This window comes from Podarcis tiliguerta, assembly GCF_965153285.1.
Source record: "Podarcis tiliguerta genome assembly, chromosome: 17".
Classification (NCBI taxonomy): Eukaryota; Metazoa; Chordata; class Lepidosauria; order Squamata; family Lacertidae; genus Podarcis; species Podarcis tiliguerta.
This window is the reverse complement of record NC_139550.1, coordinates 36,187,146-36,199,319: the sequence shown is the minus strand read 5'-3', so window position 1 is coordinate 36,199,319 and position 12,174 is coordinate 36,187,146. Positions and strand designations below refer to the sequence as shown.

Sequence of the window (12,174 nt, the reverse complement as noted above, 5' to 3'; positions counted from 1 at the left end):
CCCAGGGGTTTTCTGTTCTTAGCTTGGATTGTGTAGCTTTGCAGTAGAAAGGCTGGGCTGCATGACATAAGCCAAAACTGGCTGGCTATGTTGTAGTTTCTGTACTATTTCTTGGGACCAGCCTCTAGGAGATGATGATGTATGAAAGAAATTGAAAGATCTGGACTGACTTCCCACTTTCTGCAGAAATCTATATTAGCGTGGGTGGCATTCTTTAACCATTTGCAGCCCTTCGTTTCAACTATCTGGAAAAATTGGAGGGGAAAATTCTGTAAAACTCTTGTGAACCTTTGTTCTGCATACTGGGGTTAGTGAGTGCTGAAAGTATATATGATTGTTTTTAGTTTCTAATGGTTAGAACCATCATGTTAATAATTATTGCACATGCTGTGTAAATGCAAACACTGATCCGTGTTCCAAAGAGGTTGTAACTCAGTGGGCTTATATAAGTGAACGAGAGACTGCTTTTGCTAAGTAAGCATATGCTTCTTTTATTGTCATGGAAAATAAAAGATGACCCTGGACAGCTAAACTTCAGAAGAGACTTTGGGATTAAAGCCTACTGTAAAAAATGACAATTGCATAAGTTAAGAAAGGGAAGCATAAGACCATTACATAATTTAATAGATTTTGCATAAAACTGTCGCTAAATGGTGTGAACAGATAATTTGCCATTGTAACTTGTCACCTTTTTAAAAAGAACAACAAAACAAACAAAGGCTTTAAAATCTATGCTGTTGTTAGGGAGGGAAAGAAATTAGCATATTATATAGTTCAGTGAAGCAGAAAAGTTTCCTGTTCCAGTGCCTGTTTTGCTAATGGCTTGATTTCTTGGTGGGCCAATTAACCATTTTTATGTTTATGGATGGATAAACCTGCTTAACTGCTTGCTTGGAGTGCATTAGTGGGGATATTTAGCTTATAGTGAGTAGTTTCAACAAGGCGCTTTGTTCCATGACATCCACTAACATATACACCTTTCTATAACTAAGTGAGGACATTATAGTAAGTCCAACCATCTTAAGCATAAAACATCCCCAGCTGATGCCTGCCTTAATTTCTGAGGTAGGAGACAGCATATCTTCTTTCTGTACCTCATGCCGCAGGATAACTGCTCTTCAATTTGGCAAGCTGTTTCTAATATGTAACTTTATTCTACTTTACAGTAGGTTATTTCTTGTCCTGTCTTCTGGGCAGGATGAACAATTCCCTGTGTTTCATTTTCTGAGATACCGTATTTTTTGCTCTATAAGACTCACTTTTTCCCTCCTAAAAAGTCAGGGGAAATGTGTGTGCGTCTTATGGAGCGAATGCAGGCTGCACAGCTGTCACAGAAGCCAGAACAGCAAGAGGGATTGCTGCTTTCACTTGCACAGCGATCCCTCTTGCTGTTCTGGCTTCTGAGATTCAGAATATTTTTTTCCTTGTTTTCCTCCTCCAAAAACTAGGTGCGTCTTGTGCGTCTTATAGAGCGAAAAATACGGTACATTTGTAAAACTCTCATATTAGCTCCCCGCCTCCTTTTCTTGAGGCCGTATATAATTAGCTGTTTCAAACTTTCTTCATGTGTGCTTTCTAACCTAAACTTACTGTTTTCTAAATTATTTCCAGCTTAAAGTTTCATGGAACAGAAATGCCCAGAACTGAACATAGCACTGCATATGAAGTCTTACTAGTGCTCGGTGGAAGGCTACTAGCTATGTTCTACCTCCTCGGTTGGAGGCAGTATGCCCCTGAAGGCCAGTTGCTGGGAATCACAACTGGGGAATGCTATCATGCTCAGGTCTTTCTTACAGGCTTTCCTTTGGCATCTGGTCGGTCACTGAAAACAGAATCCTGAACTAGACAGATGTTCCATTGGCCTGATCCAGCAGGCTGTCCTTATGTACTTTTGCAAATGATAGCCCAGATTTCACATTCTCTGACCACTAGCACAAGGGCTGTTGTGCTAGCATAAGGGTGAGAATCGTGGTTTGGCAAAATGAAATCCATCACAACTATTACACTAGCAGAAGTTGGTGAAAGTGGTTGTGCAACAGGAAGTGCTATAGCCATCTGTTGTGCAACCAGTCACAAGAACCATGCTGGCTTCCTGCACCTTCCCATTATTTATTTATTTATTTATTTATTTTATTTATTTGACTTCTCAGTCGCTTGTCACCTAGCAGGTCTCCAAGGGACTCGTACAGAAGAACATAAACATAGGCACACTATAAAATAGAACCATTCTGCTAGTGCAACAGGGCTAAGGGACTTTCACTTAGCACCACATTGAACTTCGTTGATGGTTCTGCTGATCGCATAGCCAAAAATGGCATTTGTCTTTTGCATCCTAATTTTTGACTTATGGCTCAGTGGTTATACTGGATAATCAGCTAACTGTTTAATCAGGAGCTGATTTGTTGACAGTCAGCAATTGACCAATTAACAAAAGGTTCCATTTGAAACAAAGCTTGCTTGTTGTAAATTAACCTAGCGTGAATTTGGAGCGCAGTTCTAGGTGGGGCCTTTGATGCCAGTTCAGTTTGTGTGAACCAATGGGAAAAGGATGGTGTCTGATTCCTGAATGCTATTCAAAACTCATTAATGTCAATGGAAAATAAATGGCAAGTACAAATATATTCTTTCTCCTCCCCAAGCTAAACGTGCGTGTGTGAGTGTGGAAAATAATTTTTGGGTGCACTACATATGTCATGAGTTCAAGTTTCTGTGTCAACAGTATTTCTTTATGGAATTTTAGGGGGGATGCTGAAAGTCATCTAGTCCAACCCCCCAAAGAATACAGGAATCTAAACCAAAGCATCCCTGACAGATGGCCAGCCAACCTCTGCTTAAAAATGTACAAGGAAGGAGAGTCCACCACTTTCTGAGAGAGTCCGTTCCACTGTCAAACAGCTCTTACTGCAGGCTGTTACGTTGCATGACTTAATTGCTTGCATTAAGTCAATAACATCAAAAACAATTACTCTATAATCAGTTGCATTTCAGCCAGCCTGAAGGAAACAATAAAATGTTTGCAGCTTTGCAAAATCACCCATCATCATTAATTTTGCAAATTGTCGCTTGCTGATCACTTGAACATAGGCACATAAAACAATTGAGTTGTTTGGAGGTCCTTGATTTGTCTTTCCTGTAGAACTGTGTTGAGCGAAGTGGCTGTTCGGAGCCCCATCAGATGTGAAGAGGCCAGCAGTGCCCACTTCTCCTTGGGCTGTTGGGGGTGGAGGGAAGACTGCATCCTCTTGGCATCTGTCCCTTTCATTATTGCTCCTTCCCTTTCTCATTGTGTTTCCTGGCTTTGCTGCATGTATGTGCTGCCAAATTTATGCTAACTGAGCATCAGCCAAAGGAATTAAAGGGGATTGTTAACTTACAATCACTCATTTGCCGTCATGTCGAGTAGGGCTGATGCATTTTGTGGTATTTTATTTGTAAAAAGAGAGTTCTCTTAAAAGTGTGTGTGTGTGTGTGTGTGTGTTGTACATGTCTGTCCTCTTTGCCTGAATGTTTGGTTTGGGTTTAAGGCAAGTTGGAAGTTTCGGTAGCAGGAAAAAGGAAATAATTTGCCTGTGTATAACTTAGGTCAGCATTCATAACTGTTTTATTTTGATTCAATACTTAGACCATAAAGGCAGAAGTAGGTTGAAACCTAGCCCAAGGCACATCTTACACTTTTACCCTCCTCTTAAACACAGAATCCTCTGTTGAGTTAGTGTTTTGTTCTGTTGAGCTGAGTTTGCTGCATTTGTCCTTGAAGGAGGTTAGAGATCATCAGAAGCCTGGTACTGATATAAAGTGTTCTGAACTCAGCAAGTATTAAAATCATTTATTTTGACTTCCAGATGAGTGGCATTACTCCATAGTTCATCCACCAAAATGACCAGCAACCTCTGTGTTAGAACAAAACAGGTCTGAAATAGACCTAGATAGTCGCATCCAGGAAACTGACTGCACAGCAATCTACCACTCAAGCACTTGGGGTAGGAAGGGAATATTTGCAACTAGGTCTAGAGGGGAATTTTTCAGGATGAGTTGCAAAACTTCTTCATTTAGGGTGGTTGGAGAAGCCCTTCTTTGAAGTGTTGGTCTAATCTCTTCCTGCCTTGATATTATGAGCCAAGAAAAGCAAAGGGTTAAGTATATAGGTTGTATGTCCAAGGACTCTGTCCAGCAGCTGAAATTCATCCAATGAAACAAGCTTACATGTGCTCTGGTTACCTTCCCTGGTGACCAAGTCAAGGCAAATATGAGTGGTTTCTGTTCTCAAAGTGGTGGTGGTGGTGATGATGATGATAATGATGATGATAATTTATATACCTCCCTTTATCAAAAGATCCCAGGATGGTGCACAATACCAGAAATGCACTACAAAACATCAACGATAAAAACATAATAAAAACATAGTAAAAAGCATACTGACAGCCTAATCGTAAAACAATCATATTAATAACACTCCCATTGCTTTTATCACTGGTGTTTGGTGTCTCTCTCACTGTGTGTTTAAAACAGCAGTGTGACCCATACTTGACCAACCTAGACCAGGAATAACAGCTACACCAAAACCAAGAAAGAGTTTTATGGAACCCGATATACTAACTAACAAATTTGTTATGGCATAAGTTGAATTAGATGCACGATAATGCTTACACAACATAATGTAGTGATTCTTTGTACATCTTTTCTTCATTTTAGGACAGGAAGCTGACCAAAGCTGAGCAGCAGAGGTTTAAAGAAGAAGCTGAGATGCTCAAGGGATTGCAACATCCTAACATTGTCCGATTTTATGATTCCTGGGAATCAACTGTTAAAGGAAAGAAGTGCATTGTATTGGTAACTGAGCTGATGACATCTGGAACACTGAAGACGTACGTTTTTTCTTTCACAAATTTGATATAGTGGTTTTTAAAAAATGTATATTCACACCTGCTGGGACTGTTTTCACCCACTCCCCATTATGTGGTTGTATTGTAGGCCAGCAACATCAAAGTTCAGACACTTGGCACCAGAGCTGCATTGTGGCCTATATGGGATATATGTAAATATCTTTCTACCCATCTGCGGCATGGTGGTTTGCTGATTAATCTGTATGGTTGAAATCTGCTTCATGTCAGTACGGTGTACTAAACAGTGTTGAATTTGAATATGAGGCAATCAGAATCACAGACCTGTAAAGCCACAAGACTCATTGGTTGGCCTTGGGTAAACCCTTATATGATAGGTGGAATAAAGGAAACAAAAACTGAATACAAATAAGCCTTTTAAAGTTCTATAGAAATTATAACCAGTATAGTTAGCAATGATGGTTAAGTTTTATTTGGGGTGGGATGGGGGTAGAAATAAGAGAGTGTACTGAGAAGTCTCTTGAGTCAGTGTTCCATGGCAGCAGCGAAGATCAACTAAATTGCAAAATTGCTGCAATTAACTGATTTTTAGGGATTACTGATTTCAAGCTGGGAGATCATATACGTTATGTGAGTTGGTTATAATCAGGAAAGAAAGAAAATGTGCTGGGATTTTTGTACTGGGGCTGAGAAAGCATTGCTGACTATGTAGAAATTCTGTGTAAAAGAATATTATGGAATACACAGTGTAACAAGAAAGATGGAATGTATGACTGAGGGATGGAAGCCTATTCTGTAATTTTGGTCTAGTCCTTCTCTAATTTCTACCACTACTTTCCCACCCCCAGGTGTAGAAAACTGTTCAGCAAAAATTAAGGCTGTTAAGATAAATTAAAAATGTCAAATAACTTCATTTTTACATTGATGCTATTACTTGAATTTATAAGATCCCACCCCCAAGAGAGAACTTGTGAGATTACCTGTGTGAAGTTTCAAACTTGTGTTGCGTCTCCCTTATGAAAAGGCCTATAGCTCATCAATAAGTTACTGTATGTGATGTATAAATCAACGGGCCTTCTGTTAAGCGCCAAGAGAACTGAATGGCTCAGGATGATGTAACAATCAAAGGCACAATTTGCAATAGAAGCAAAAACCAAGAATGCTGCTAATAGCTAGAGAACAAACGAAATAGAATCATGCTTAATAGACATCAAAGGCATGGAAGACATTTTCAATTGGCACTGAAAATGTCATAAAGTGGGTGCTTGTCAACTACGTATAGCTGGGCAGGGAATTCCAAACTCTAGGTGCCACAGCAGAAAAGGTCCTGTCTTGAGTAGCCACCCACCTTCCTTCTGAGCTGGGGTAGGAGTGAGGGGAGGGCCCTGGAAGCAGGGCCGGCAGATGATGATAATGCAGAGGTGGATTTACATGTGAGGGAGCAGATAGTTCACAAAAAACTCCAGTTTTTGTTTGTAAGCACAGATTTCTGCTTGTAAGCACTGTATTAATACAATAACATCTGCATGTCCAAATTAATAATTGGGCTGTCAAACGATGGATCACTTGAGATTTCCACAAGACAGTGGTGCCATAGGTCAGTGTCTGGTTGTTGATGGTTCATGCCCATTCAGGGACAGCTGTGGACAGGATTCCTGCATTACAGGAGGCTGGATTAAATGACCCTCAGGGTCCCTTCGGACTCTACAATTCTATGATTCTAAGGCCCACATATAGCACATTAGATGTGATTGTTATAAACAGTTGAGACAGATTTCCTTGTAGTATGCTGACTCCCTGTTTATCTTTTGGTATTCTAACCCAGTGATTATTTTTCATTTATGGAACCCCTGCTCATGTTGTGATATTCTGCAAAACCCAAGCATCACAAAAACTTATTAATATTATTGGAATATTACTCAGAATCACTGAAGTGTCAGTGTAAAATTCCACAAAAACTTGATTGAAAGCACTATGCAAGTGGATTAACTTGATGGTGTGGTTAACATCTGCGGTGTGGTGTTCTCTCTCATAGGTACTTAAAGCGTTTCAAAGTCATGAAGCCAAAGGTGTTAAGGAGCTGGTGCCGACAGATCTTGAAAGGGCTGCATTTTCTGCACACAAGGACCCCTCCTATCATCCACCGTGATTTGAAATGTGACAACATCTTCATCACGGGGCCCACTGGTTCAGTGAAGATTGGCGATCTGGGACTGGCCACCTTAATGCGCACATCGTTCGCTAAGAGTGTCATTGGTGAATACAGTGTGTTTGTGTACTCCACTGGAGAGCCACTTGTGGTGTGTCTCTCTTTGTCCTCAGTAGAGACTGGAATCTGCAATTGTATCCAAGCAGTGCTACTGCTATAGTGCATAAAGAGTTCAAGATCAGGCTTCCTAAAGTCTGCCTCTTGACTGGTTCCAGTGTAATGTTTCTGATCCACTGGAAGATTTTGACCATGAATGAAAAACATTTCTAACACACTCCAGTGTAATGTTTTTTATGTTTTAAGGTCCTAAATTCAGTACCCAAATTCTGCTGCCTCACAACTGAAATCTAGAGATTGAAGGGTGGACCCTAATACATGAGCTGCCCTATTATGGTTACTCATCTGCATGAATTCATTCATGGGCCATTTTCTAGGTTGAAGCCCCTTGGCTTCTTCACACAAATCAAAGGCAGCTAACAAAAGTTTGAATACAGTGGTACTTCGGATTACATACGCTTCAGGTTACATACACTTCAGGTTACAGACTCTGCTAACCCAGAAATATTACCTCGGGTTAAGAACTTTGCTTCAGGATGAGAACAGAAATCGTGTTTCGGCGGCGCAGTGGCAGCAGGAGGCCCCATTAGCTAAAGTGGTGCTTCAGGTTAAGAACAGTTTCAGGTTAAGAACGGACCTCCAGAACGAATTAAGTACTTAACCCAAGGTACCACTGTACATGTGAAACATAAATCCAAACAAATAACAAGACTAAGCACACTAATAATAGAGCCCTTAACCAGGATTCAAGTGGCGTAGTCCCCAAAGGTCCGTACTGTGAAACAAAGGAAGGAACATGAAGCTGCCTTATACTGAGTCAGGCCATTGTTCCATCTTGCTCAGTGTTGTCCACACTGACTGGCAGTCGCTTTCCTGCATTTCAGAAAGAAATCTTTCCCAGGCATTCCTGGAGATACTAGGGATTGAAGCTAGGGCCTTCTGCATTCAAACCAGATGCTCTAAGCATCTCTCCCAGGCAGCCTTCAGCCAGCTTTGATCCTTCACCAGAGCTGGAGCCATCTGGGCCTTGCTTTGTAGGGCATTCCAAAATAAGGATGCCATGACTGAAAGGGTTCTGTTTCTGATACTTGCTCGTCAAATGCCTAATTCAAATGCTAGAGGTTCTGATAGAATAGAAGTATGATTGTTTCTTTTTATTTTATTTTCCTTGGGGTTTTTCAGGAAGTCAGAATATACAGAATTAGGGTGGACAGGTGGGATCTGCAGCAATTTTTTCTAGGCAGTCATATTGTCTTTTGGGATGTTCTATTCCATGTTTCTCCTGCAATTTTTTGGTCCCTACTTCTAATGGTCAGTTAGCATTCTATGTCAACTGAGTACAGTGTACCTGGTTGTTACTGAATTAATTTCACCTGCTCATATATTTTTGTTATTAGGTTTTTTTTATTGTTTTCCAAACTTGCTGTTCCCCCATAGCTAGTATCTCCCTCTTTTGTGTGAAATGCAGCAGTTTGGCTATCTAAGGATCACATTCAGAGATTACGTTCGCTATTTTGCATTGTTACAAAAGTTGGGTGCCTCTCCCTCTCTCTGCTAAGCAGTAGCAAGAGTCCATAGGATTCCAGGCACTCACCTAGGGTCTGTGTTCCTTTGGAGAATTGAGACATGGCGGAGACTGTCGAAGCTTTAAAACATATCCACCTATTTACAGCTTCAGTCTGCATGGAGAGAGTCCAGATCTTACACCATGGTCATTTCAGGAGGGGCTTGTCCCCCACAGCAGTGCAGCCATGGAATCTAAGGCATCTCTCCCAGCCAGCCTTCAGCCAGCCTGCCCAAGATGGATCCCCATCTTTCTTCCTCCTTCTTCCTGGAACAGCTTGCTAAAGACTCCCTTTTCCTGTCACTTCAGACACACACCCTGTCACCTTGGCAACTTCTATCTCCCCAGGCCAACGGACCCTTCTCAGATAGCCCATCAACCCATTTTGCCATGTTAACAGATTAGCTCTTTGCCAGGCTTGCCAGGCTGGTTTGCATAAGCCAGCCCAGGGATTCCTTGTCTGGCACAGTTCTGCGGCTTGTACTTTCATACATATCCCCGTTAATCAAAATCCTACCATTTATTAATTTCTAGGGTTTAGGGGGGTCCCCCCATCAAACCAAAACAGTATATAGGATACCACTGCATGGAAAGCAGCAGCACTTGCAAAATGCTTGTTGGTGGACTGCAGCAGTCCAAAATGTGGAAAAACATTGGCTTATTTTTACTTTTTCTCCAGGAACTCCTGAATTTATGGCTCCTGAGATGTATGAAGAACATTATGATGAGTCTGTTGATGTCTATGCTTTTGGAATGTGTATGCTGGAGATGGCGACCTCTGAATACCCATATTCTGAATGCCAAAACGCAGCTCAAATCTACCGAAAAGTCACCAGTGTAGGTGTAAATGTAACTTCTTTGTTAGGGTAAACTTGTATATTGGGAGCTTAAGGCAACTAAGCCAATTATTCAGAACTAATGCTAGTCCTGTTGCCCTCAAAGCAGCTGCTAAACTTAGCCTGGACTTATCTAGACATTGCTGAGTTCTTTCTGGAGTGACTGATAGTTTCAGGTGTGTCATCTGCAGAAGAAGTTTAACTACTGTTTGGTGTTCAGATGGCACAATATGCAAGGGTAAGCTTGCTTATTTTTGGCCAAAAGTTGAATGGATGGTTCCTTAACCAAACTTTGTCTATTTATTTATTTAATTTCTATACCACCCTTAACCTGAGGATCACAGGGCAGTTAACAATATGGAGCTGCATAAGTATCAATCCCTGTATAATCTTTTCCTCCCAGCTTCATAGTCAGACTGGCAACTCAAATGATGTGTTCATTCAGACATCAAAAATAGCTTCCATGCATTTATTCTCTGGCTAATGTGTGTGGCTTGTTCTGTAGCTGTAGTGAACTAGTTACACTGAAGGTTGGTGCATCGTGTGTGTGTGTGTGTGTGTGAGAGAGAGAGAGAGAGAGAGAGAGAGAGAAAACAGATCAGAGGAGAAGGATTTTGTGGAAGTATTTAATAGCAAAATCACAAGGATTCTGTCTGTCATTGCCAAAGGTGCTCCCTCAAGTTACCAGTAGTTGCAGTTTTCACACTTTACCATATTATGGTATTTTCCCACTTGGCAATAAAAGTTGGCCAGGACTAGGTCAAAACACAATGGTGGGACAGAAGGAAAATCCAAATGATACTCTCTTTCTACTAATTAACATGGATGCAATTTATTGAGAAGTTGTCTTGTGCAAACTGTATTGTCATGAACAGGAGCTACTGTGCTTTTGCACAGCTGTTTATTTCTACAGTGCTCTGCTCTTCCTGGCGAATTGTGCCCTGTGGGTCTGAGCTCTCATTTCCCACTCTGCTGCCTGTAATGGCATCCAAAAACCAAACATTTGAAGCAGCTGCTTCACTTTGTCTCATGGTAGAGGAGCTGCTTCTGGGTATTGCCTAATGTAGTTTTTTTATATGTACATTTAGCATACTAGCCAGAGTACTCAGATAGTTTTGATGATATTTATGTTTCTCCATGATGAAACTGATACTTTCCTTGATTGTACATTACATTATAATATCCAGGAGTTGAGGACACATCCTGGAAAGACACTTTAGAGGTATAGAAGACAAAGATTCTCAGCTTTGTGACAAAAACATTTTGCAGGACACTTGTGTGTTCTGTGTCCTCAAAGAAAGCAACATTGGGATGTAGCTTATTCTTTATTAGGTTAAGTTTCATGCACAGGAAAGAAATGTTCTTATTTCTGGCTGTGAATGGCCAGATAAGGGTAAGAAGAGATTAGTCAAATGAATTAGAATGATTTTTGACCCCTTTCACAATGCATATTACATAAAGCCTGGATATCCAGCTTGATTTTGTTTAGAAGCAAAAGCTGGGATTTTAAGAAAAGGAATAATGGCTGCAGTTTGGAAGTCAGTTGGGTGGTATTCACTATGACTTATTTCCAAGTGAATGTCTTCAGGATAAGGGTTTATATGGTTAAGATCTACTGTACTAACTTAGGTTGCTTGGAAGAGCAGTTGGGGATTTCCCATAATTCTATGTAGCAGCAATGGAGAGAACTCCTGCTGGGTATTACCTATTAACATCACTTCTATTCATCACTTCTCTCCTAGGGCATTAAACCTGCCAGTTTTAACAAGGTTATTGATCCAGAAGTGAAAGAGATCATTGAAGGTTGCATTCGACAAAACAAATCTGAAAGGTGAGCAGGTCTGTTTTATTGTGCTCTTCCCCACTCCAAGTTGTGCACCCTAAATTTAAGGGGTGGTCATTGTGAGTTTAACTAGGGAGTTGTTGGTACAGGCAACAAAAAACCTGATTAAGCAAAGCATTCCAGCTTTGCATAGTGCTTTTAAGCACCTGCATAAGGCCTTTCGAAGTCAAAGAAAACTGGGAAGCTTTTACTGTTTCACTTTCTCTCCCCTCCCTGCAACAGCATGGAAAATTAAGGGAAGGGAAATTAAGGTGGCTGCTTGATTTCCCCTGAAATACTGCTAAGTGCTTAAACTGTAAAACAGTGCCCATGTGGTACGTATAGCAAGATGTTGATTCAATTCTGTCCCAGAGAAGCCTGTATCTGTCTTTAATTGGATCTTTAAAACTTTTTGTTTAGTATTTTTTTGATGTGTCATAAATGCTGGCTGTCCAATTTTGTTGTTTTTAAATGTGGTTTGTCAATTTTTAAGCAATTGTTCTTCTTTTTAAATTTTGTTTGTTTTTTGTGAGCTGAATAAGGTGAATTATAAACTTATTGGATAAATAAATGTAATGCCTATCACAGAAGTCCCTCAGGGAACTTTAATGCAGGATGAAAGCACCCCACCAGTTGTCAGTTATACCACTGGTGTGGGCAGGGCCAGATTTAGGTTTGATGAGACCATAAGCTACTGAAGGTAATGGGGCCCTTTATATGTCCACCTGTCCTTTGTCAACAACAAATTGTCACTGTTTTTTGTGTTGAATATATGCTATATGGTAATTTATAGACCTAATAGGTCCATACGCAACACAAAACACTGTTGCTGTATGTAAGTTTTA

General features: G+C 40.6%; 1 protein-coding gene across 11 annotated transcripts in view; it reads left to right on the top strand.

Annotated features, from left to right (window-relative positions):
• The window catches only part of WNK3 (WNK lysine deficient protein kinase 3), an 87,873-nt gene that overhangs the window by 23,628 nt on the left and 52,071 nt on the right, over nt 1–12,174 (top strand). For all 11 annotated transcript variants that reach the window (XM_083419160.1, XM_083419155.1, XM_083419165.1 and 8 more), the window contains 4 exons: nt 4,693–4,865; nt 6,877–7,097; nt 9,351–9,508; nt 11,250–11,338. In XM_083419160.1, the coding sequence (XP_083275286.1) occupies nt 4,693–4,865; nt 6,877–7,097; nt 9,351–9,508; nt 11,250–11,338 (641 nt within the window). The remainder of the gene's footprint in view (nt 1–4,692; nt 4,866–6,876; nt 7,098–9,350; nt 9,509–11,249; nt 11,339–12,174) is intronic.